General features: G+C 47.3%; 11 protein-coding genes across 11 annotated transcripts; 4 read left to right on the top strand and 7 right to left on the bottom strand.

Moving 5' to 3' along the window:
* Nucleotides 1-888: 888 nt before the first annotated feature.
* On the bottom strand, nucleotides 889-1897 carry N7478_007147 (EGFR-like transmembrane domain-containing protein; the record flags this gene model as incomplete). Its single annotated transcript, XM_056923361.1, has 2 exons — nucleotides 889-1214; nucleotides 1285-1897. 2 exons carry the CDS (start codon nucleotides 1895-1897, stop codon nucleotides 889-891), a joined length of 939 nt encoding a protein of 312 aa, XP_056781398.1.
* A 4145-nt stretch (nucleotides 1898-6042) lies between these two features.
* Nucleotides 6043-7654, bottom strand: N7478_007146 (MFS transporter; the record flags this gene model as incomplete). The annotated part of the gene is made up of 2 exons (XM_056923360.1): nucleotides 6043-7264; nucleotides 7326-7654. The coding sequence occupies 2 exons, from the start codon at nucleotides 7652-7654 to the stop codon at nucleotides 6043-6045; spliced, it is 1551 nt and encodes a 516-aa protein (XP_056781397.1).
* Nucleotides 7655-8245: 591 nt separating this feature from the next.
* N7478_007145 (putative transcription factor) lies at nucleotides 8246-9474 on the top strand (the record flags this gene model as incomplete). The annotated part of the gene is made up of 2 exons (XM_056923359.1): nucleotides 8246-9216; nucleotides 9270-9474. 2 exons carry the CDS (start codon nucleotides 8246-8248, stop codon nucleotides 9472-9474), a joined length of 1176 nt encoding a protein of 391 aa, XP_056781396.1.
* Nucleotides 9475-9812: 338 nt separating this feature from the next.
* Nucleotides 9813-10244, top strand: N7478_007144 (uncharacterized protein; the record flags this gene model as incomplete). Its single annotated transcript, XM_056923358.1, has 1 exon — nucleotides 9813-10244. One exon carries the CDS (start codon nucleotides 9813-9815, stop codon nucleotides 10242-10244), a length of 432 nt encoding a protein of 143 aa, XP_056781395.1.
* A 529-nt stretch (nucleotides 10245-10773) lies between these two features.
* Nucleotides 10774-11780, bottom strand: N7478_007143 (uncharacterized protein; the record flags this gene model as incomplete). Its single annotated transcript, XM_056923357.1, has 3 exons — nucleotides 10774-10962; nucleotides 11070-11272; nucleotides 11333-11780. 3 exons carry the CDS (start codon nucleotides 11778-11780, stop codon nucleotides 10774-10776), a joined length of 840 nt encoding a protein of 279 aa, XP_056781394.1.
* A 13-nt stretch (nucleotides 11781-11793) lies between these two features.
* N7478_007142 (uncharacterized protein) lies at nucleotides 11794-12231 on the bottom strand (the record flags this gene model as incomplete). Its single annotated transcript, XM_056923356.1, has 1 exon — nucleotides 11794-12231. The coding sequence occupies one exon, from the start codon at nucleotides 12229-12231 to the stop codon at nucleotides 11794-11796; it is 438 nt and encodes a 145-aa protein (XP_056781393.1).
* A 1786-nt stretch (nucleotides 12232-14017) lies between these two features.
* Nucleotides 14018-15187, bottom strand: N7478_007141 (cytochrome and DOMON domain-containing protein; the record flags this gene model as incomplete). The annotated part of the gene is made up of 1 exon (XM_056923355.1): nucleotides 14018-15187. The coding sequence occupies one exon, from the start codon at nucleotides 15185-15187 to the stop codon at nucleotides 14018-14020; it is 1170 nt and encodes a 389-aa protein (XP_056781392.1).
* Nucleotides 15188-15948: 761 nt separating this feature from the next.
* N7478_007140 (MFS transporter) lies at nucleotides 15949-17643 on the bottom strand (the record flags this gene model as incomplete). Its single annotated transcript, XM_056923354.1, has 3 exons — nucleotides 15949-16693; nucleotides 16767-16974; nucleotides 17037-17643. 3 exons carry the CDS (start codon nucleotides 17641-17643, stop codon nucleotides 15949-15951), a joined length of 1560 nt encoding a protein of 519 aa, XP_056781391.1.
* A 473-nt stretch (nucleotides 17644-18116) lies between these two features.
* Nucleotides 18117-18908, top strand: N7478_007139 (uncharacterized protein; the record flags this gene model as incomplete). The annotated part of the gene is made up of 1 exon (XM_056923353.1): nucleotides 18117-18908. The coding sequence occupies one exon, from the start codon at nucleotides 18117-18119 to the stop codon at nucleotides 18906-18908; it is 792 nt and encodes a 263-aa protein (XP_056781390.1).
* Nucleotides 18909-19919: 1011 nt separating this feature from the next.
* N7478_007138 (Mrp/NBP35 family ATP-binding protein) lies at nucleotides 19920-21252 on the bottom strand (the record flags this gene model as incomplete). Its single annotated transcript, XM_056923352.1, has 3 exons — nucleotides 19920-20575; nucleotides 20859-20994; nucleotides 21151-21252. The coding sequence occupies 3 exons, from the start codon at nucleotides 21250-21252 to the stop codon at nucleotides 19920-19922; spliced, it is 894 nt and encodes a 297-aa protein (XP_056781389.1).
* Nucleotides 21253-21475: 223 nt separating this feature from the next.
* Nucleotides 21476-23223, top strand: N7478_007137 (AATF family protein; the record flags this gene model as incomplete). The annotated part of the gene is made up of 3 exons (XM_056923351.1): nucleotides 21476-21542; nucleotides 21614-21716; nucleotides 21774-23223. The coding sequence occupies 3 exons, from the start codon at nucleotides 21476-21478 to the stop codon at nucleotides 23221-23223; spliced, it is 1620 nt and encodes a 539-aa protein (XP_056781388.1).
* Between the last annotated feature and the right edge of the window lie 276 nt (nucleotides 23224-23499).

Here is a 23499-nt window from a genome sequence, read left to right as displayed (position 1 = left end):
AGGCAGACCCCTCATTATCCTCATGTTGCGAGATGACGGTGGTAGCTAGGAAGGGTTACCAAAGAGATAGACAGACTATATGACTCTATAGTCATTGCGCTTTCTCAAGATCTTTTTCAATGGGTTAAAGGTCGTCTAAACGACGGATGGGCACTTTATTGCCACTGGAATTTTGGAGAGCGGCAAGTTGGTAGGTAGGCGTTCGGAAGCGCACGAGCTGGTTAATATGCGCCCTCTTTCTAAGGCTGCATTATAGTTTAGGGAAAGTACGAGGTCGTGGTTTCCAATCTTGCTCATTTCGTACAACAACTTGAAGCTTCTCAATTTGATACACATACCATTTTCGAGGCCCTCATATTCTTGATCAATGTCTTGCAACCAGGTGAGCTTAGTTTACGCCCGCCAAATCCTGTATGCTCTCTCTATGTGTTACATATTGATGCTGACTTAAAACGTTGACCTCAGTCAAATTGACCCATAGGCTTTGATCACCCGTCAGCCTCAAGAGCTCGTTACTGCGCGTCATGTCATCTAGTTGAGCCTCTCTCAATATTTTAAATTCCTTGAGATTCTGTGAATATTTTGACATGCATTATTATATAAGTTACGCATTTCTATCATGTGCTTAAATAGATGATGGAAAAAACACAGGCTACATTCAATTATCTCGACGCTGACCTCCGCAAGTATGCGACAGAAAAGCCTTCTGGTCTTCGGCCTCAACGCTGAGCATGGATGCATCTCCCATCCCATAAGTAGGAAGCTATTAGTAGAGAGAGCGACCCTGCGAATGTTAATGTGAGCAAGGTATAGTTTCCGGGTTCGTTCAAGCCTCACAGTTTCTACCGGTGCACAATCTATCCAAAACCCCGGTCCACGGTCGAGGCCTCACCACGACCGATTTCCTCCACGCCCGTCCAGTTCATGTATCTCAGCCACACTGCTGTCTAACTCTTGTATCGGCTCTGGCTTTTGTGCTCCATGCACACCGAGCCCGTAGGTTTGACCCGGCATCCATTTCTGCTGCGACATATCCTCGCTCCCGGTACTATTCGAGTAGCGATCTGAAATTGGCCGCCCGATTCCTGAGTGATGTCCGGGAGAGAGTGAGGGCAGGCTGACGCCTGGTGAGTATGTCATGTATTTCGGATCCTTTCCTGCCCCTGTTATTGTGCTGGCTGTTGTCGTGCCGGCAGGGCTGGAAAATTGCGAGTCTAATCAAACGCAATAAATATCAGCCAATGGACTTTGAGAGATCCAATTTGGAAGGAGAGTGGTACATACTATGGTACAGCGACGCCGGGGATGGATACATCCTCTGATGCATGTGCTCGCCCTCGACAACAGACGGTGTGTGCCCGTCTCCACTCATTGTAGCAGCCTCCTTGTTCCTTCTCCGCATAAAAAACCAAACGAGCACTCCGACAATCACCAGCGCTGCAACACCCCCAACCACGATTCCAGCGATCGCGCCGCCGGATAACCCACCCCCTCCGCCACTACCCTCATTATTGTCATCGCCTGTATCCTCATCCTGGAACAGGGCAAATTGACCCTGTTTGGATGGGCTCCACGCAGCGGCAAGTAAATCATCGGCCGGACACCCCGAGTTCTGGCAAGCATTGATCGAGCAGCAGCCGAAAAAGGGTGGGTCCGTCGTGTTGCAGGAATACCAGTCCTTGTTCACGGCGTCGATACACAAGTTGGGTAAAATAGAGTCGAAGATGGAGGTGTCAAAGGAGGCGGGATAGACGTTAGGGCATGGCGCGGAGCTGTTTGCGTCGACGTTTGCGCATGGATCCGAGGAGCAGCAGCCAACGAAGTGCGGCGCGTCCGGGCACACGTACCAGGTGCCGCCAGACGGGCAGTAGAAGTGATTCGAGCTGGAGTTCGACATTATAATTAAAGTTGTATTCTGTCTTGATAAAGACTATTGCTTGTGACAAAAAAAGAACCTTGGAATGGGAGAATGGAATAAACCTGAAAACTGCGGGTCGGGAGCGTTCCACCGGGCCAGGGCCCTTTCGGTTCGAAGGAAGCCCAGCAGACCCAAATTTGTGGGGGGGTGCTTTTAAGATGGGGATAATCATTGCTGAGTAGAGCAGATTGAGGCTGCGTCTGCAGGTCCGAGGCCAGCGAATTTTGCGCGTCTTTGATTGGCGAGTCCAGTCAAGGATTCTAGGAAAAGGAATCAGTTGACCTACTGAACCCTGCTAGATGCGTTGTTAGCGCAGAGACAGGCTTACGGGCCGAATTTCTTCCAAGTTGTTACGGCTGATGGGAGAAAGGGAATTGAGGGCAAGACCAACCCCTAACGGCGGTCACTCGTATGCCATAGACATATATTCGGCCGCAGGTATGTCGCATAACAAATTTAAGAATCATTTTCCTCACCAACTTTAATAAACACCTTCTAGGTTCGTGTATCAACGCCCAACGTCCAACTTTCAGGAATCCAGTCTCAGCCCCAAAGGCCAACGAACCGGAGCTAAGACGGCGCCTTGGCTGCATTTGTGAATATCATATCGTAAGGCTAGATCTTACATTAAAAGTGGAGAATGATGGAACTAAAGGCTCCGCCCACTGGCAGAGATATACCTGCAGGTGGGGCGTCAAACTGCAGTGCACCTTGGCGAACCAATAAACTTCGAGTTGGATTATGAACACCTGGTCATGACTGCGCATTTAGCTTCACCTGCGACGAAGTAATCCAGCAAGCTAGTCACTTTGATTTTGAGGAGGAGGGTTAAAGCTTGTCAGCAAAATACTATAGCACCGATCGATTTGGCTCATACCAGTTACCTATTGGAAAGACATTTGGAAAGAGGTGTCAATGTCAGAACATTAGACTACATCATACTAGTATCAATGTATGTGCTAGAAATATACATGCTAATATCCTCCACGGGGATAGAAATATACAGTGAAGTTCTGTAGAAAGTAACCTCGATCGAATAGAGGCTAGATGGCTTCACATCCTTGGGATTTAAAGTATGTAGCATGTTAAAACGACTGTCTGGCCAAATTGACCCACCGTATTCACCCGGGTGCATTTCAGGACTAAAACGAACCATGCGTTGCCGCCTTATCCGCTCCACTAATGCGGGGTCTAGGAGGGCTTAACATTAACACTGTGTGCCTGCAAGATGGATTAGAGAAGGAAGTCATCTGGATCCCAGCCGACAAGCCTTTGTTTTTCCCACGTGTACAGCAGGTCATGTTATGTTCCCGGCAAGTTCCATGGTGGAAAATCCAATCGAATGCCCGGCTTGGCAAAGCGCCATCGTTAGTCATTGTTTACCAACACAAATTCTTCCATCGTTCAATCTAATCAGCTTCACGGGGAGCGCCGCGCGACTCCATGGCTGATTTTTGGACTGATCCCTTGCTGAAGATTTTTTCCGGCCGTAATGCACGTTGTCTGCGGATTAAGGCTTCTGTCCTCGATCAGATCACTAAATCCACGTGTGGGAATCAGCCAACCGAGGACGAATTGGTCAGATCGAACAACGTGGAGAAAGCCGTTGCCACGATACTATAAACTTACGCGGGTATCGTGCAGTTTCAATTCGGCCCCGACATTCCGATGCTATGGGTCTGGAGCTACGGAGTGGAGCCGCCCAGAAACCAGTTTGTATGGTTTAGCCCGAATTAAGCTTGTCAATCCTTGCATTTGTGAATATCCTCGGGTATTTATGCCAGAGGGAAGAAGGAAATTTTGCCCCCAATGCAACAATCAAACTGTACTATAATAGAATTTCGAGGCCTGCTATTTTCACCCCAGTTCCTTCGCTAAGATATCTCGAAGCTATCCACAATATCTAATAGTCGATGTCTGGAGTGATTAAAGGTCCCAGGTAGGAATTCTCTCAAGCGCGTTCTCGTTGATGGTGGGTGGTGGTGAGGAAGGAAGATGAAGCCATCCTCACCTCAAGCCATATTGGCGTGGCTAATCACGTGGCTACAAGGGCACTACTGCCACACATCTCATCATCAATAATTGGAGATTCCAGCTCGTAAGTGGTTGCTAAATGCCTGATCATTGAAAAACGCGACAACAATTTAATGTCATATTCCAATCTTGTTGACTCTCTAGTACATACGACCATAAGGTGTGGAGAACAGGGCTTCCCTTCCGCTCAGCCGTACTTAAGCCACATACTAAACGCGGTCAATAGACCAAGAGCCCTGGATCTTAAAGTAGCGTTGATTTGGATGTGAGGGTGAGTGCGGGTGATAAGTGTGAAAATTCTGGAGACTGGGGTGAGAGAGGTGAGAACGGGGTGAGAGCGGGTGAGAACAGGGTAAGAGGGGTGAGAATACCCACTACAATACGTTGCGTTCTCTGTCTGGATGGTAAATAATAAAAGCCCGATGGCTTAAGTCCAGTCTGCTATCCTAAATTCTTTTTCAACTACTTACTTGACCGAAGATATCCCCAGAAAAGATACAAAAAAAGCTGGACAAGAGGAAGGCATGTACCGCATTACGTGGTTTCACCTACAAGTATTAGAACACTCAGGAATAAGTGGTCAATACTATCTGCCATAAGTAGGTCACTCCAGCTACGCTCCGTAACTACGAGAATATAGTATTAAACTAGGCACTATACATAATCAAGATATTATCTTAGTTTATTAAGGCTTATCAACACATAATAGATAGAGAGACTTTCTCGTAAGAAAGTAACTAACACTAACTTTGTAATGGTTACTAAGTTGTCAGGCTAGAGACCTGTGACTAGGCAGGGAATCGGACAGATAACGAAGGGTCTCTTGGTCGTCGATACATAGACTAATTCTTGAAGAGATCAAGAATCCGAAATGTTTGTGGGATCTTAAATACACTAGGGTTTGGGTAGGCCTTGATACATAGGCGTCTCGAAGGGGATTCGGCCCTGAATCGACCTCAAAAGTCCGGGGTATTGATGCCGACCATGCTGACCACAACACTGCAACACTGCTAGCTATATGAGCCACAGGGATAGAGAGACAGGGCGAGTAGATCAGCGCAAAATTCTGTCGACTTAAAAATATGAAAGACAGCCGACAACTGAAAATACAGGCAGAAGTAGCGTTCTTTAACGTAATCGGTAAGCGAGTGGTCCATATAAGAGAGTGGTCTAGAGAACCTAACTACTATAGTTCAAATCCTTAAAAATAACTATAACGCCATATAATTAATAATATAAGCTATCTAGGTCTATCTGGATATGCTTTTCTTCTATGACCCTCATTTCAACAGTGTCTATACTTCGGTAAAGCTCTTGGACGTGGTTGTAATAGCGGTCGTAGCTACCGGGGTTGTCTTAGTACTGGTACTACCGGTGGTATAGGTAATAGTTCAATTATATCTTGAAGTTCTGCGACTAATAGACCTGTTTCTAGTAGTATCTGCCGCTTTAATTGAGTTCTTTTTTACTTTTTTCTTGTTACGGCATACATGCATGTTTATATTCAAGCGTTACCGTATACATGCATATTGATATTAGAACGGGCACATGATTTACCGAGGGTTCCAGCCCCGGACCTCTCACGTGAAGCACACGAACCATGGTTGGTATAAAATGTATGAATGTTTGGAAGTAGTAGACTTCCAAGGACTAGTTTCTGTATAACTTTTATGAAAGAACTCTATCAAATATCGTTATTCTTTATCTGCCTAACCCTTTGACGTCAACCTTAACAGTTTTATAGTATTTCAGTAGCCTAAATAGCTAGTAATATCCCTCCCTCTTATTCTGTAGATTTTTGATAATTTTGGTGTGAATTGGTGGTATAGTAGGTGGTTGAAGATAGAAGGTTGAATAATCGTTCTCTGGACCACTCGCTTACATAGACCACTCGCTTACCGATTACGTTATCCAAAGGGGTGGTGTTTCTAGTAAACTCTCAAAAATATTAGATCTATACAGTTAAAGTGCCTGATCTTTCTTGCTACCAGCTTCTATTCACAGCATGAATCCGATGATCTCCCTAAAACTTGAAATTCATGTAAACCTCTTTAGACTTCACATCCACGAATCCGCCGTGTCATATCTCCTTATTTTGAGCCCGCATCATCCTCTTTTGCTTGATTGGCCTGGGCCTGCTGCATCTGCATCTTCTTCATGGTCTCCGCCGCTTCAAACGAGTACTTGCACTTCATACGCACTTGCATACCGTACCGATACATGACTAGCGGGAACGGCACGCATACCAGTGTCATGAAGGCCGGGATGCTAGACGCCCAGTGAATACCCAGATTGTGATACATCTGTGTCGTGAACAGAGGAAACACAGCACCAATGACCGAACGGAAAATAGCAGCCGCGGCCAAGACTGAAGCCGCGTAGATTGTATAGGAGTCGATCAAGTAGTTCATGATTGGCAGTAGAACAAGAACACATCCGAAGCCGAAAGGTGCAGATAGAATGATAGCTACCGACCAATGGATACTGGGGTAATTGGTCCATGCAAATGCAAACATTCCGATCGGGAGAGTGACTGCACCAACGATAGCAGGTGGTAGTCGGGATTCGGCGGTTGTGCTTTTCGCGAGGACCAGTTTCATATACCGGGTGTTGTTGTCCCAGATCGCATAGATAAGACCAAACACAATGCCGACGGCAATACCAAGGAATGAAAGTCCCCCAATTCCCTCACTCCAGCCACGGTCTTCGTTATAAACAATTGGCATAGCTCCCATGAACATATAAACTGTACCATAGATGATTGCCATATAGACCGAAGCGATCAAGACGATTGGCTCAAGGAACAGAAAGATCCAGGGACGAAACAGGGCTCGCTGGAAGACTTCAGATGGCTTCTTTTTGCCCTGACTCTTCTCAAGAACACTAATATAAAACTTTCCATCCGCCTTAGACAAACGACTAGCCCTTTGTTGCAGCAGGACCGGGCCGTAAGTCTCGGGAATAAAGATGACTCCAAGGATGCCGACAATCCCGATGAAGATAGTGCAAAAGCCTTGAACCCACCTCCAGCCAACATTTTCGGAGATAAAGCCTCCCATGACCGGGCCAAGGACGGGACCAAGGAACGGTGCAACGCAGTAAACAGTGAGGGCGAGTCCACGTTGAGCTGGCGGGAAGAGATCGGCGATTGTGCCGCCGGAGTTGACGAGGGGAGATGCCCCAAATGTGCCGGCAAAGAAGCGCAATATCAGCAGCGTAGCCACATTTTTACCCCCAGCTGATCCCCCGAGGAAGGCTACCATGGCGACGTGGGTAATGATCCACAGTTTCTGTCTGCCGTACAGTTCAGATCTTAAAGAAGATTAGCAAGACAGTGCTGGAGAGTTGTTTGTCGAGAGTTGATTGTACTCACAGAGGGCCCCATAGAGCGGGACCGATAGCAAACCCTAAGACGAAAAGGGAAAGACCGAGAGTGAAGACTTCGGAGCTAATGTCGAAGTCTTGAAAGATCTCGTTGGCGGAGACGGAGTATGCGGAGGAGGTCAGAGTGACAGCAAAAACCGAGATCGTCGCAACAAATGTGATAAACCACTTTCTGAAAGAACCCCAATTCATGGGATTGCCCGGATCATCTTTTTGAAACTCCACAACAAATGGATCTTCTTCGGTTCCATGGCCATCATAAACGGGTGTTTTCTCAACCTCGGCCGGGTCGGCATTGACTTTGGTCGCGCTGGACATGGTGATCGAAATAAACAGCACCAAGCGGACACAGCTATCTGATCGCGCTTTTACAAGTCCGGCTTTTGTGGTCTATATAGTACGTTCAGGGAGACCGGAGTATTTATTGTTGATGCCCTCCGTGATGTGAAAGCGGGATGCATGTCCATTGGATACCAGAATAACGGCGGGTCCAGGAGGTTCTGCGTTCCATTGGTCTTTGCTAGTGAGACTTGGTGGAAATACCCAATCATAAAGCGTTCCGCTATGGGGTACTTTTCGACGGAATACCATTTGATTGGGCAGTGCATTTCTTTGTTCACGCCTTAGCCTTACGACTTCCCTCCTACTTCGTCGCCGTGTTGGGTGCTCTGTCAATACCTACAGGGTGTCCACTGGCCAGACACGATAATGGGAGCTCCACCATGGCTACGGCTGGAATGGTAAACATGATTCAACCAGAGCACAACGACTCGTGCGTAATACGTAGACAGCGATTGAAAGTCATCACAGCTTGTCAGGCATGCCGGTCAAGAAAGATCAAATGTGACGGCAGCCGTCCAGGTAATCTACACCCCTGTCCTTCACTTACCTCTTTGGTGCTCACGAGCTATGCTGATACAAGAATGTGCAGCATGCACTAGGTGTCAAGCCAAAGCGAAGTCTTGTAACTACAATCGTCCTGGTGCGGCTGGCGACATTCCGCGCAAGCTTAGTCCAAGGGAAACACCCCAGCATGTTCCTGTCCTTGTTTCACCTCCATCTTCACCAGCCCATTCATTCTCACCAGCTCATTTGATTGAGGCGTCCTCGACGTCGACAAGCTTGACTCTCCCAGGCATTGAGTCACGCTCCTTCTCGGATAATTACCGAGAATCGAACTCGGACTCGAATCTCAACCGTCAATACCACGCAGCCCACGGCCGGTTCGCCGGCCAGGTGGCGGCGGCTATAGAGGAGAGAGCTGGTCGAGCCCCACCAGCTACGACATACCTTGTTCCACTGGTCGATGCGCCCTTATTTGGAGATCTGGATTTGCCCCTGCGATCTTCCCCTCTTTCGGAGTCCACCGAGTTGCCCTCCCGCGCTCGTGCAGATCAACTCGCCAATATATATTGGAGACACATACATCCGGTTGAGCCTGTGTTGGATTATGATCAGTTTTCGCAGGTATATGCAAAGTCATTTTCGACGGAAGGTTGCCTCGCGCATACGGACCATCACATTCAGCTCAGTATCCTCAATGTGATATTTGCCCTCGCAGTGCAAAGACAGGAACGGGTGCCCTTCAATTTGCGGAATAAAGAGGGGAATACTTATTTTCAACGTGCGTGGGCGCTATTCCCGACCGAGTCGATTATTTGGGAACCCGGTTCTCTTGAGCGTGTGCAGTGCTTGATACTTATGAACCGATACATCCATTGCACAACTCATCAGCAAAAGACATGGATGACTGCTGGACTAGCAATGCGCATCGCGCAAACAATGTGTTGTAATTCCCTTGAGACTCCCTCAGGCAAAGATGCCGGCAATGACGCGCGTTTGAAGCGTAAGGTTTGGGCGAGCTGTGTTGCATTGGATCGGTAAGTATTTATCCGTTTTAATATCACCCCAGAAACCTCGCTGATATGATTAGGTGTGTTTCCTGGTCACTCGGAAAGACATCAGTGCTGGCACTCATTCCATCGCCGACAAGTGACTGTCAGCAGGGAGGCGATCCAACCTGGCACTCTCGATGGAAACTGGAACTTCACGAGATAGGCAATCAGATTCAGATGGCCCAGATTCAGACACGAAGCACCCTCGCATCTCGATCTGTGGTGCCTTGTCTAGATCAATAGGAGGAATACCACACCGCGGCGGTCCGCCTAGACGCTTGTCTCAACAAATGGGAGACCAGTCTTCCAAACGATTTACAACTGCGGAATCTTAAGTTTCTGGATGACAGGGCAGTCCGAATGGAGCGCTATTTGATACACCTTCGGTAAGCTAGTACTAATATTTCTTTGCACTTTGAGAATTGCTTCTCTAATATCGTCCACTGTATAGTTTTCTCCATTCCCGTATCTATCTCTACAGGCCAATACTCGCCCGCTTCTACTCCATGAAATCCAATGGCCAATCAAGGTCCACGAATCCCGCAACTCTCAGCGAGCGGCTTCTGAGAGAATGTGCTAAGATGTGCGTCGATGCCGCGCAAGGTGTCACTGCCTTGGTGACCGAAACATTAGAGCCCTGTGAGCCTATCGGAATCATCCCTTGGTGGACACGTATTTACTACCTTCACATCGCGGGCGTGATCTTCCTCGCAGCCATGGTCGGATCCGATCTCTTTACCGACTCAGTCGCTCAATCATGGCAGGATGTTTTGGCAGGACTCCGCGCACATGTCCACCTGAGTACATATATTCAGCAGTGCATTTGTACCTTTGAGGCATTGTCCGCCAAGATCTTACAGCCCACCGGTCTAGTCGCACAGAGTGGGTGTGAGCCCCTGGTGGAAGGCGCAGGGATGTCCTTCGATGATATTTTCCAAGATATCCGCTTTGACTTCGATGAATTCTTATTTAGGACGGAAGACGTGCTCAATTTTGATGTGCTCGGGTCATGATATATATGCGACCATGCAAACTGGGGGAAAGGATGAGGCACCCTGCTTAGCTTTAATATATTGACATACTTCCATCTATTCCATTTGATGAAGTACCCCAGCTGCATCTGTCCAGCTAGTTCAAAGCCTGCCGATGCTGGACACCAGATCAATGGCATATCGAGGAAGAAGAAGTCTCCGACTTGCTATCTGAATGTGGCCGCAACTTCGATTTCCTGGTACCTCTGGCTTGTCAACAGCGACTTGACCAGATACATATCTGAACGCTGCCTACCATTTCAAAGAGCTTCGACTTTTGCTTTTTCGGAAATTTCCGCACAGCCATGCCATGGTTCAAAGGTTTACCATTTTCCCTAATTAAAAGCATGAATACAAACACCAAATAATTTGCTGCCGTTCCTGGTCGGAAACGATCTCAAACCCCTGGATCCAATCAAGGGGTTATTCTAGCAGTTGCATGTCAGTTTCTTTATTTCGACCAGAATGATCATGTTATTGCTAGAATTGGTACGCAGAGAAACTCCAGTAATCAAGACACAGGGACACTCTGCTGGTTGTGGGAAACATCGTTCGGGTCCACTGCCCTCTTGATATGCTTGAGTCGATCCAGGTTTTGGCCATAGTACCCGGCCAGGGCCTTCTCGTTCGTCTCCCGTGGATCCACATTTCCAGTCATGTAAATGTTGAATAGTGCTCTGCCTTTCACACCAATAATGTTCTAAATTTCCGACAAGGAGCAGTTTCGATGTTCTAGTCCACTCACAGTATTCCAATGGACGTCCTGGGCAAGGTCTTTGAGGATCCCTTCACTCGAACACAACAGACCTGCATGCTCATAAAGAGCCCGACACTGGAGTCGGAGCCGTCCAACGAAGCATCTCGATCGGAAGCCAGGTATCCAAAGTAGACGTCGTCGTGGTTTGTGAAAGCTCCGAGAACAATTGCCCAGGTTGTCTGAATGAGAGCAGTCTGCGTTACCCCCCAGCGCTGACAAAGAGCTGCAGGCCCTGCGTGACGTTGTTCGGGAGCTTGATGTAATCGTAGTCATAATAGTCTGGATATAGCCATAATTCCGGCAAGCTCATTACATTCTCGCAGCATTCCAACCAATATCAAGGGTAAAGAGTACTGTGACTTCTTAACCTTCCTCCTTTCCATTGATACGCTCGCCAAAACAGACAACGAAGCCAACGCAACAGGGATATAAAGCGTCTGAATCAACGCCTCATAATACCCAGAAAGCAAGACACCAAGCTTAGCAGATCCTATTTGCCCACTCACATCCTCGAGACCTTCGTCGTCAAAAATACTCTGATCAGTCCCAGGTGCGTGACGTGCCGCCTCTACCGCCAAGCGATTCTGGAATAACACGACAGATGCCGAAACAAAAAGCGCAGATGCGAGAAGTCCTGTGGACCCCGTGATAGCGACTCCAGTGGCCATGTCATTGTCTGGAAGAACTGTCTGTACGGCGAACACTGGTACTTGAACGCCAAGACCAACACCAGCGCCGAGAAAGAACAATAATAGGGTCATTTTAACCAAGGAGTCATTGTATTCGATTGTGGTGAGTAGGCCAGAGGCGATAGGTGTGGGTACTGATCCGAGAAGCATGAAAGGTGTAGCGTATTCGGTAAGCGAGCTGGCCACCCCAATTAGTGATACTCTCGAGTTGATACCCCGCCTTAACCTCAGCACGGAGGTATTCTGTATGATTCGTAATTTGCTTGAGTTTTTGCTGAATAGCCATAGCGAATTCCCAGCAGTTATCTTGGGACACGCTAAAACCGGTCTTCACGAACTCAAAGGCATCAAACTTGAGAGTTTCCATGCAACTCGAATAAATTCGAAATTGAGTTTTCAAACATTGCTTGAGGTCATTGTCTCGAGGTAAATATTTGCGATTTTTCTTGAAATGACGGAGTGCATCTTTAAAGCTGAATTTCACTCCTGATGAAATTGTCATAGTTAGACCAGGCTCGAACATTGAGTGAGGGGGAGCTTTTATTTACCTTCCAGGAGGGCTTCATCCAAAATAATCCAATCACTTTGGGTATTTGGAGAGTGTTAGCCTTCATCAGGGTAGGGTGATGAGGGCTTTGCTTCTTTGCAAGAGACTCGGAGTTGTTGCGGAGCTTCGATCAATGAATTGCTGTGGCATCTTGTAAGCTCTCCAAGTTGATTAATTGTTGCCCATTGCTCTAGGACAGATTTCATGCGCGCCGCCGCAGTTTCAGCGGCATAGGGCTGCCAAACCTTATCCTTGTGACTATCAGCGTAATCGCAACTCCCTTGATCACAATACACGGCAAGTTATTACAGACACCTGCACCCTCCATCTCAAACGCGATGACTCTATCCTTTGAGGCTATTTTATCTCGCTCTAGTCCGGATTACATGACCGTATCTCTTGATGCAAGTCGCCCAAAGTGGATATCGATGCCACGCGAGGAGGGCCGTGAGCGAGCAACATGTTTCTGATCACATTCCAGGTCATTGCATGTAGCCTCTTGGGCTTTTGAACAATGCTTGTTCTTTTTGCATTTTTTGCACCTGGACTTGTGATGTTTATGGTGGTAGTTGGCCTGGAAAAGACGATCTTCATTTGGCGCACGGCGACAAAACCCGTATTGGCTTTGAAGCACCATGGAGTGATGCTAAGTTCTCTGCATCAGTGTTTGGTAGCCGTTTGGACTTTTGAGTCTGTGCAGAAAGGATCGCACTTCCACATTCAATGCAGAATCTGTTATACCCTCCTTGCGATGAAACCCCGCTGGGTACCTTCGACCAAGATCATATGTCACAATTTCATCGCTGAATATTACGTCGCCAAGGAAAATCCCTTTGCCGCTTCCTTCTGGAGCGCCTCCACACACTCCGACTATTAGTGCAAGACGGATACTCTGAAAGCTTGATCGTAGATTCGCTGCAACTGTGGCTGCATAGGCACGTCCAATGCCAGGCAAACACACCAGGACAACATTATGGTTACATATCAACCCTGTTGTATAGCTGTATTTCGAGGCTTGCTCCAGGGCAGTGAAGCGCTATAGCTTTGCGGAAGTATGGAATCTAGCTGCTATTAGCAGTTTGGTGATTTCCGTATGACCGAGCAGAGCTGATAGAGGCAGAGCTGGTGCCATATATTAAGGTCTTTCTGGCGGCTTAATGTTGTTCTCTGATAAAAGTTTGACGGTGTGCAGATGCCCGTTATGGATTGCAAAATGCAAACAGCACCAATTTTCATATTTTAGTTCTGTAAAGCAAGAACTTTGATATTCAGATTTGCCAGCTGCACAGGCGGCAGTGGCCACGGTGCCAAGTTTCTCCCTGTTCCGGGAAGGTATATACTAGTCTTTTCAGATGACCGTCATTTACCCACACTACTAATTTGATTATAACTCAATAGGATGCAGCAAATATTATCGAGCATGGGGATTTGAGTACTTCGTATATGCGTCCATTCTGGCGATGGAGACCAGATTTTCCACGGAAAAATGCCCTTGAAGAGGGCCCAGGTGGACCTCGCAACATTAAAACGGGTTGATTGGATTGTTGTTCCACAGACACATCATTGATTGAACTAAAGAACGCAAACATGGGAAGAAAAATCATCACATGTCGATGCAGATCTCACATCAACGCTCTAGCCCTTGATTTTCAAATCCAGCTGCTTATTTAAAATTGAAATGGATATTAATCCCTAGAACATCTCGAACGATGAGCCCCACTATTGAAGTAATTGGTGCAAACCTGAATCATTTCTGAGACCACTACTCTGCCTCAGCCGAGGCACGTCGACGTTGCTTCTTAGTCACGTATCCCACACGAAGAACGTAGAACAACCCGATAACACCAATAAGCACCGAAATCCCAATTACAGCACCCTTCGGCGCGGCAGGATCTCCAACACCGGTGAGTTTGAACCCAAGTCCCACATTGATCACCCCTAATATTATCATGATCCGTCCAAACCAACGGTGTATATAAGCAAATGGCCCTTTTCCACCAGTCTTTCGGAAATAACGATGTTGCAATAGACCCATAGCCGGCTGAAATAAAGTCAAGCTGGCAATAACGAATATTCCGATAATAATATGGTAGCTGTCTAGAATATGAACCTGTTGGGCCATGGAAATCCCCAGAGCCAGCCCAGCAATAGAAACAACAAGCGCAAAGAGTTGCAGACCTCCATGAATCGTGACAACATTTGATGACGAGTAAAGATGGAGTATGAGTGCAGATAAGGGAAACAGAAGAACAAATGCAATTATCATCAGAGCTCCATGGGCAATCTTCTTGGCGTGAAACTCGGACTCTTGGAAGGGGTAGTCGGGATTAGGATTGGGATTGATGCTGACAAGGTCAGCAAAGGAATTGTCGCCAGTTGGACCCGTAGCGTTTTTCAAATTCACCACATCAACCCCCATGATATCATGCTGCAGAATATTGGCGGATAATTTTTTCGTGTTGAGTGGCGGGCCATAACGAACACCCCATATCCATGTACTGCTCGAGCTGGTAGGGTCCATGCTAGCAGTTCCCCAGTGAAGACAATTATCACATTGAATGTTGGCTGTAACCATTGGGCCGTCAACGCCACTGCCATTCATGACAGTAATCTGGGCCGCGGGGTTATACAATGGCTGGCTGTGTCCCACGCCGGATCGCGGGGAAACGGTCACACTATTGCCAGAAGTATACACGACGAACATATTAGATCCGGCCATATGATCTCCTTGACCTAAGGCAAACCATTCTATGCGCTTAGTCGAGTTCATTTGGAAGTAAATGGGTCCACTGCTAGAATTGGCCGTGGCCTCGGGGATATGGATGCTGTAGGCAAGCCCATTCGGTCCTAGGGGTGTAAAGGTTTGGAATTTGGCCGCAAGGGCCAAAGCCCAGAACAAACAACAGGAAAATAAGAACTGTATCATTGTCATATTAGCTGGTTGAATATAACATGGTCATATTGAGGGGAATCCACGTCAGATAAATAATTCACCGCGGGGTGATCCTCAGACTCCATCTGTAGTACCTGTGGTACAGGATGCTGCGATATACAGACATGTTTCCAATTTCATCGATAGATGCCGCTATACTTTCACGCTTCCGGGTTCTACCTCGTAATTCAAACTTTTCACTTACTAGAGGCCGGGTTGAATTGGTGTGACCAACTCCGACTCAGCTAAACACCTTCTTGAAACGGTAGTACTCGAGATACCGGATTAGGTACCACAGATTGTCAATCCGTCATCATACTCTTTACGCAGACGTTAGATACCAAAATTAGAGAACTGGACAGACTGCGCCTCCACAAATCACTGCCAATACTGTTGGGAAGGTTTGTAACCTGAGTGATGGACCCTTAACCAGGGGGTCAATTGCCACAAATTTGGATATGATGTGGCTTCATAATGTTTAACCTGAAGAATGCATTTTCATATCTGGGGTAAACGCCCGAAAATAATCCTGGAAAGCTCGTTTTACCCCCCCGAGGTTAAATTTCTTCTCGTGGCCCAAATCGTGGCTATGCAATTTTAACTTTATTTAACAAAACATCGCTGTGATTGCTGATAACCCATAAAGTATTGTGAGATCAAGGCGTGATATTTAGGCAACTATAATGTATGCCAAATACTTTCCAACTTAGTAATTGTCGATGAATATCAAGCTTGATCTACATCGGTGTGCAGACCGTGCACTAAATAATACGAGTGCGCGGGCCGTTACGTATCTCCTCGGCGAATCTAGACTTGGCTCTCAATTCTTGCCCATATCTCATGAAAAGGAAAGGGACCGGTAGAGCTAAGCATGAAATGCCACCCAAAAGACTGGCTGCCGGTCCGAGTCCTAGATTTTCGAACATGGGCCGTGCTGCGATCGGCATTGCGCACGCAAAAACAGATCGCAGAATCGTATTCGCTGACACTGCACTGGCAGCAAATTGGCCATAAGTATCGACCAAAAAATTGAGACACTGTTGAAAAACAACACTGAACCCTGCAGCGATGAAACCTATGATCTGAGTGTCAGCCACGCAAGGGGTGTTCACACCAAGGGTATGCATAGCTTCGCATTTCTTACCAGCTGCTATCACCGATGATGGCCAAGGATATTTTGGATCTGCTGTCCAACCAAACCAGAAAAGACCTATCGATAATAGGACTCCTCCAATGAAAATCGGGGGCAAGCGGGCTTCAGGTACTGCCTTGCCCTGAGCGGCTTCCACGACCCGCTTATAACGTGGCTGGTTCGCAAAGTTGATCAAAACAGCACAGAGAACACCCACTAAGATGGAAAGGAAGGGAAGAGTTGATATCACAAGTCCCCAATGGCGATCATCGCTGAACACGATCGGAAATACTTCGAGGGTCAAGTAAATCAGGCTGTAGGTGAATGAAGCATATATGGCGATCAGCGTGACCATAGGCTCGGTGAACAACATGCTATCAAAACAGTAAAAAGAATAACAATTAATAAGATGATGCAATCGTTTTCAGGCAGTGCGGACCAACTTACAGTAATGGCCGAGCAAGATGCTTGGTTACGATATTATGAACACTAATTTTCTCTTCCTCGTGAGGATGCCAGTAACGATCATCCCCAGTGCTCTTTCGTAGTCTCTGTGCCTTTTGTTTTAAAAGCACTGGAGCGTATGTCTCTGGAAGACATAATGCACACAGGCCGAATAAGAAGAACGCAATGATGGCCTCGATGTACTCCGTCCCTGAAGATGCGTTCATTAGAGTAGGATCTTGGAAATTGTGGAGACTCGCAAGGTATACTAACAGCGCCATCCTAGTTTGTCATTGACGGTCAAGGCTGATCCAACAATAGGTCCGATAGTAGGCCCCCCTGTAATACATAGGGACACGAAAGTCATGGCATTGCCCCGGGTCGCTGGAAGAAAAATGTCACCCAAAGCTGCAGGTACATTACTGATTGGTGCAGATGCAAAAATTCCACCAAAAAAGCGTGTAAGGAATATTGCTACGGCGCTCTTACTGGTAGCGGTGCCAATACTGAAGAGCCCCAGGACAAACATTGCCGGTAACATGCCCAGTCGACGCCCATAGGTTTCGCTGATAGGAGCCCATATCATGGGTCCAACAGCCCAACCCAAAACAAAAAGAGCGACCGTGAGAGATGTTACCTCAGTGCTAATATTTGCGTATTCTGCAATCTTGGGCGAAGCAGGTGAAATGATAGATGAACCAAGAGCCCCAGTCATTGCAAGCAAGCTCATTTGAAAGACGAGCCATATTTTGTAGACTGATGTGAAGTTCTTAGGATTGTTAGGATCATCTGGCTCGAAAGAAACTTTGAAAGACTCAAGATTCTGGAAGCTTGGTTTTTCAGTTGGCTGTGATTGAGCTTCTAGATCAGAGGACGCCATGGTGAGAAGAGAAAGAAGATTATAAACTTGCTGAACGATTCCTAAGGAACATGATCAATGTTATATACTACTGAGTGAAAAAATAGCCCATAAATATCCCCACCAAGTAGTTTGAATCCACAAACCAAATTAACGAGTCGATAAAATTTGCTCTTTCATGTTGAATCTGTACAGTTCCTTCGGGACGATATGATCTGCACTATTCCAGAATTGGGAAAGCGGCGGCCGCCGAGTCCCCACTTATTCATCCGCGCATTATCCATGAGCTGACAGCCCACCTACAGTACTCTAGCGGCCCATTTTGATTTGAATACCGCATTGTCGCTCAATTTTGCTCGACAGAGCCACAGGTCAAACTTAGTGGCGGCCGCGAGCCTATGTCATCGCCGATTAACTGAATTAGGGTGACGTGTCGAGCAAAGAACACCCTGGAAGTAGACTAGGGACCGTATCCCCGAGAACGGTGGCCCATTATGGAACGAGCGGCAAGAGTCTGTACCACGTGCAAAGCTCGGAAAAAGGGGTGTGACAAGACCCGTCCAAGCTGTGGGTATTGCACCCAACGTGGCCTGACATGCGTCTATGATGACCCGATCGTGGAGACAGAAGGCCGCCGCAACCTGGCGGGGAGGAATGTATTGTGGGCTATTAGTCCTTCACTTTCCTCAAGTTCATTTGCGAATACGAGCTCATTAACCTATTCACCAAAGTCAATCGAGGGATTCCTGCGTCATGAAGTCTCTGAAGTTTTTCGAATCACCCACCGAACCTTTTCGGAGGTCTGCGACCAGTATTTCTGGAATTTCCATCGGTGGCTACCGGTAGTATCCCAAGATCTATTAGTGGAAGCTACAGCAAAGCACGGTGAACAATGCCCACCAGCAGACCTTTCTTTGCTCATTATGGCTATGTTCTTGGTCACGCTGGATCCATCTGATCTCAGCAAGACGCACATTATACCTCCGCAGACCTTATATCTGGAGTTCCGGATATCTCTTACCCGTGTTCAATCTGCATTGACTGCTTCTACACGACTGGTTCAAGCTGGCCTACTCCTGGCTGCATACGAGTATGCTTCTGGTAGACCCCATGCTGCGTATGTGTCCATCGGAATATGTGTGCGGATGGCTACAATTCTTGGGATTGATACCTGTCATCGAACTGCTAAGGGAGACAGCAGTGGCATCCCCTCTACCTTGAAGTCTCTTGAAATTCAAAATATCTATTGGGCAATGATTATGTTAGAAAGGTTTGTGAGAACTTGATTGAATAGAACGAGACCGATGCTTATGCTGATTCACAGACTTGTCCTGGATGAATGCCCCCTGGATAACCTCAAACCAGCTTTGGACTTCCCAAATTCAGAGACTGAACTACCTTCTGATTTGTTACCAACAAATTACATGGATTCATCATCAAATAAAGTACAGCCTGGTCAAACAGCTTCCATTGGTGATATTAATGCAAATAATGTGGGATCGTTTGGCCGCCAAATCCAGGCGATATCTTTTTTAATTCAGGTCCTACATACCACAGAGAAAGCGAAATCGGCCCCAATTTCGAAGATTATCAAATTAGATGAGAAGCTACGCGGGTTTTTGACTATTTTAATGAACCAGTCTTCTCAAAAGCACACATGTGGTGCGAACGGGATTGTAATAAGGTATGTTGAGCCGTTTCAAGTTCTCACATACACGATGGCCTCTATGAGAACTATGAAGTTGATATCGTACAAACTAAGGTCACTTGTCCGTTTGCATCAATATATTCTCAAGCGATCTTCAGTTCCAGATCTGGCCGAAGCCAAACTTCAAGAGCAATCACATGCTACACTTGATACCCTTGCTCGCATGATGGTCGAAGTGGCTTATGACCACCTCGAACGCTTTGTGCCTGACCAGATAGACTCTCTTCCACTTTCGTGCTCATATAACATGCGATCTATGAAGGAGCTTATCGAAGATCGGTGGTGTCATCTCAGCACTGAAGACCCACCAAAAGGATTAGAAGCATTTGTGGCACTTCATGAAGTTGTTTGCAAAAGATGGAGACCGTCTTTGGTGCCTCAAACATTTTAATAATACATACAAATCAATACTTCTTGGCCTGCCCTTTGAAGAGAAGAGCCCGGGCTTATCATCAGCAAAAAGAGCCACCGGCTGATGCTCGAGAGAATTTTATCCTGTTTCAATAAATATCACCATATATCCGCACAATTCCTAATGTACAAGATAGGACCAAAATGTTACAGGCAGTAGGATGGCCAGAGGATCAGATTACTTCCACTCTAAGCCGATCTTGCGTGCTACTTGCTCGGCAACACTGAGAAAGGCATCTCGCCTAGCACTTCGCTCTGTCGACTCTTCGGCCACAACAGTTGGCATTCCCCGATCAGCATCTTCGCACACCTGTGCATCGAGGGGGATATCGCCGAGGAAATCGACACCCAAACGTTTGCACTCTGCTACCACCCCGTGATCTTCGCAATTCGAACCATGAGCTTCACCATGCGAGAAAATACGAGTCTGGTGCCCACAGTTTGGACAGGCAAAATAAGCCATATTGCGGACCATGCCGAGAACAGGAACATCCATGCGCTGAAACATGCCAAACCCACGGACTGCATCGCGGAGAGCGATATCTTGCGGCGTTGTTACAATGACTGAGCCATCGATGATGATTTCTTGGTTGATGGTGAGTTGGACATCACCGGTACCTGGTGGAAGATCCAGAACCAGGACATCTAAAGGACCCCAGGAGACGGAATGAAGAAGTTGGTGCATGGCTTTTGTTACCATCAGTCCACGCCAAGATATCGGCGTTGTGTCCATGGGTACTTCCCCTGTTTCACTGTCGGCTTGAGTTTGTGGTAATAGATAGCCCATTGACATTGACTTGAGGCCATAATTTGTGAGCGGTACCAAGCAGTTATCTAAGAAGAGTATTAAGGTGAGCCTAGACCTTGATAGATGATAATATTGAATCAGATGGTGGATCTTACTTTCATCGAGACGAGGTTCTCCGGAAAGGTTTAGTAGAGTCGGTATAGACGGGCCGAAAATATCAGTGTCTAGAATACCAGTTCGAATGCCCCGACGAGCGAAAGAGAGAGCAAGATTAACTAGTTTGAACCGGAAACATTTCAGCTTTACTCTGGCATGATTTTGAATTTGCAGTTGATATGTCTAGATATTTGACATCGGAAGAAAGCTCACCCGCAACTGTTGATTTCCCTACACCTCCCTTTGCCGAAGAGACTGCAACTACCTTCTTAACATCCCGAATCTTGCGCTTCTCAGGTACCCCTCGCCGACTTCGGAAAGAGGGTGGTGTGCCGGAACGGGGAAGTCCCTAACACCAAGTCAGAAAACCATAAAGTGGACACAGTAGAGTTAGAGGCGAGTAATTCAACATAGAGAAAGCAATTTCTTGTAAGAATGCTTTGCCACATGAACACAAACAACATAGGGATTTGGATGCATTGAACAGGTTTGAGAGCTTACTCACCAATGGGTTGTCATGTGAAAGCGTCCTGCTAGTTGAGGAAAATGCCCTCCTCAAATGAGCAGTGCAGCCAGCTGGTACTCGAAACTGATTAGCAATGATCATCATGGACAATGATGTATGCGATGAGAAGTGAGTTCGATGAGCAAACGACGACAATTGTTATGATTCTGCCAGCAAGAAATGAAACCGCCTTCGACCGACCGCCTTCGGTGTATTGAAGAGCCATCTAACGCTAGACCATTTAAGGACAGATTATCCGGATAACGGAAAAACAAAAAAAAAGTCATTGGCAACTTAGATTTCTCCAAGCCTAATATCACATACAATGGCGCCCACAAAAGCACGTTCGCTGGCTGACCAGCTTGCGGATTTAGAAGATCCGACTCCAAAGGGTATGTGATATTCAATTTATTCTTTCTACTCATCATTCGGTGGACTGCCCTTAGCTGACTTAAACACTTAGACTTCGATCCCGAAGATCTTGACCGTGATGTTTCCTCCAGCGACGAGGGCGGCGACAAAACGTCTGACGCAAATGCTGGAAGAGAGCATTATCAGGCTGTTGGGTAGGTTGCGACTCCACACCTACTGAAAAAATACAGGGCACTAATGGGTTCGAATAGGAAGGGAAAGCTCCGAAAACAAGAGGGCATCAAGCTGGGAAAGGAGTACGCAGGTGCTCGTGTAAGCAGGGATGCTCTCAACGCCGATAGTGATGATGACCCGTTTGCGGCCCACTCTGGGGAGAGCGACGACGATCAAGATTCAGACGAGGAGATCGACTCCAACGCGGAGGAGGACAACGACGGCGCACTTACAGGCTCAGACTCTGCGTCTGACGTAGACCTCGACGGGTCCGAAAATGAAGATGATGACGATTCGGACGACATCACTAGTGGGGAGGGGGACGAGGATGACGGGACTGAAGCGAGTGAGAGCGATGACTCCGACGAAGGCGCACCGCCGACGGCGAAGCGGAATGCGAAATCTGTCAAGCACGGCAGTGCGAAGCCCGATGATCGAGAGGAACTGCGAAGATTGATGGCCTCCGATCAGAAAACAATAGCTGCTACTATCTCTCAAGCGGCCAAAGCAGACGCTGCCAAGGGAAAGGCTGTTAAGGCGCAACGTATCACTTTTGACTCGTTGCTCAACACACGCATCAAGCTTCAAAAAGGACTGTCAGCAATTGACGAGATGTCTAGCTCTGTAGTGAGTGGCGAGAAAGATGCGACGGCAGACAGTGATGAGGGGGCGGCAGATGAGGATGCGATCAAATCAGCTGAGTCCGCAGCACTTGCTCTTTGGTCCACCCTTGAGGAGCTACGCACTGCGCTTGCAGACGCTCACACCAAGGATGGTAACAAGAAAAGGAAGAGACTTTCGCCTGTCACTCCTGCCACCGAATCTGATTTACTTTGGCAACGCATGGCTGATTTAGAATCCGAATCGCTGGCTCACCGCCGCTCTACCCTCGATAAATGGTCGTCTAAGGTCAGAGGCAACTCGTCTTCTCTCCCCAACGCCAGAGGCAAATTGCTTGGTCCTTCTGGCCAGCAAACCATTACTGCTGTTCTCGATGCCCACGTTGCTACTGAACTTGGCGATCGATCGTCCAAACGTGCCCGTCAATCTACCGGTGCCAACTCGTCTGATGCCCCTCAACCAATTTATGACGACACTATCTTTTACCAATCGCTTCTGCGCGATCTTGTTGAGCAACGCATGTCTTCATCGGATGCCATGACTGGTGGAATGGATACCCTCCACCAGCTGCCATCTCGCCTACCTATCCATCCTGTCACCGGTATGCGTAACGACAAAGTCAAACGAGACATTGATACCCGCGCATCAAAGGGTCGCAAGATGCGTTTCAATGTTCACGAAAAACTTCAGAACTTCATGGCCCCCGAGGACCGGGGCGTATGGACGACGGGTGCCCGTGAAGAGTTCTTCGCTTCTCTGCTTGGCAGGACTGCGAGTGGACTCCTGGGCGAAGGTGATGAGAGCGGTAGCGAGGAAGAGAGTGACAACGACCGCGAAGAAGGTGGCTTGAAACTATTTCGCAACTGAACAACAACCATTGTTCTGTAACATATCAATGTACAGAAGCTTCTAGGAAAGTTCTGCCTAGACAGCATCCAAAAATACAATTTCCAGATGGTCAATTTGCATATACCTTTTCATGATAAACATGTTCCAACTTTTGCTTTACAGAATTGATTCCTTGTGTATCTAAATATGTCTATGCCGCCTTGAATTTCCACAAGTTACAATGATTACAGTAGGTACTGATCCGTGGTGCTCCCCTCTTAGTATGGCATTTATTGGGTAGGAAAGTAAATGGAA

Source organism: Penicillium angulare, assembly GCF_028827245.1.
Source record: "Penicillium angulare strain IBT 27051 chromosome Unknown utg000004l_segment0_segment0, whole genome shotgun sequence".
NCBI lineage: Eukaryota > Fungi > Ascomycota > Eurotiomycetes > Eurotiales > Aspergillaceae > Penicillium > Penicillium angulare.
This window is presented reverse-complemented; position numbering and strand designations above follow the sequence as displayed.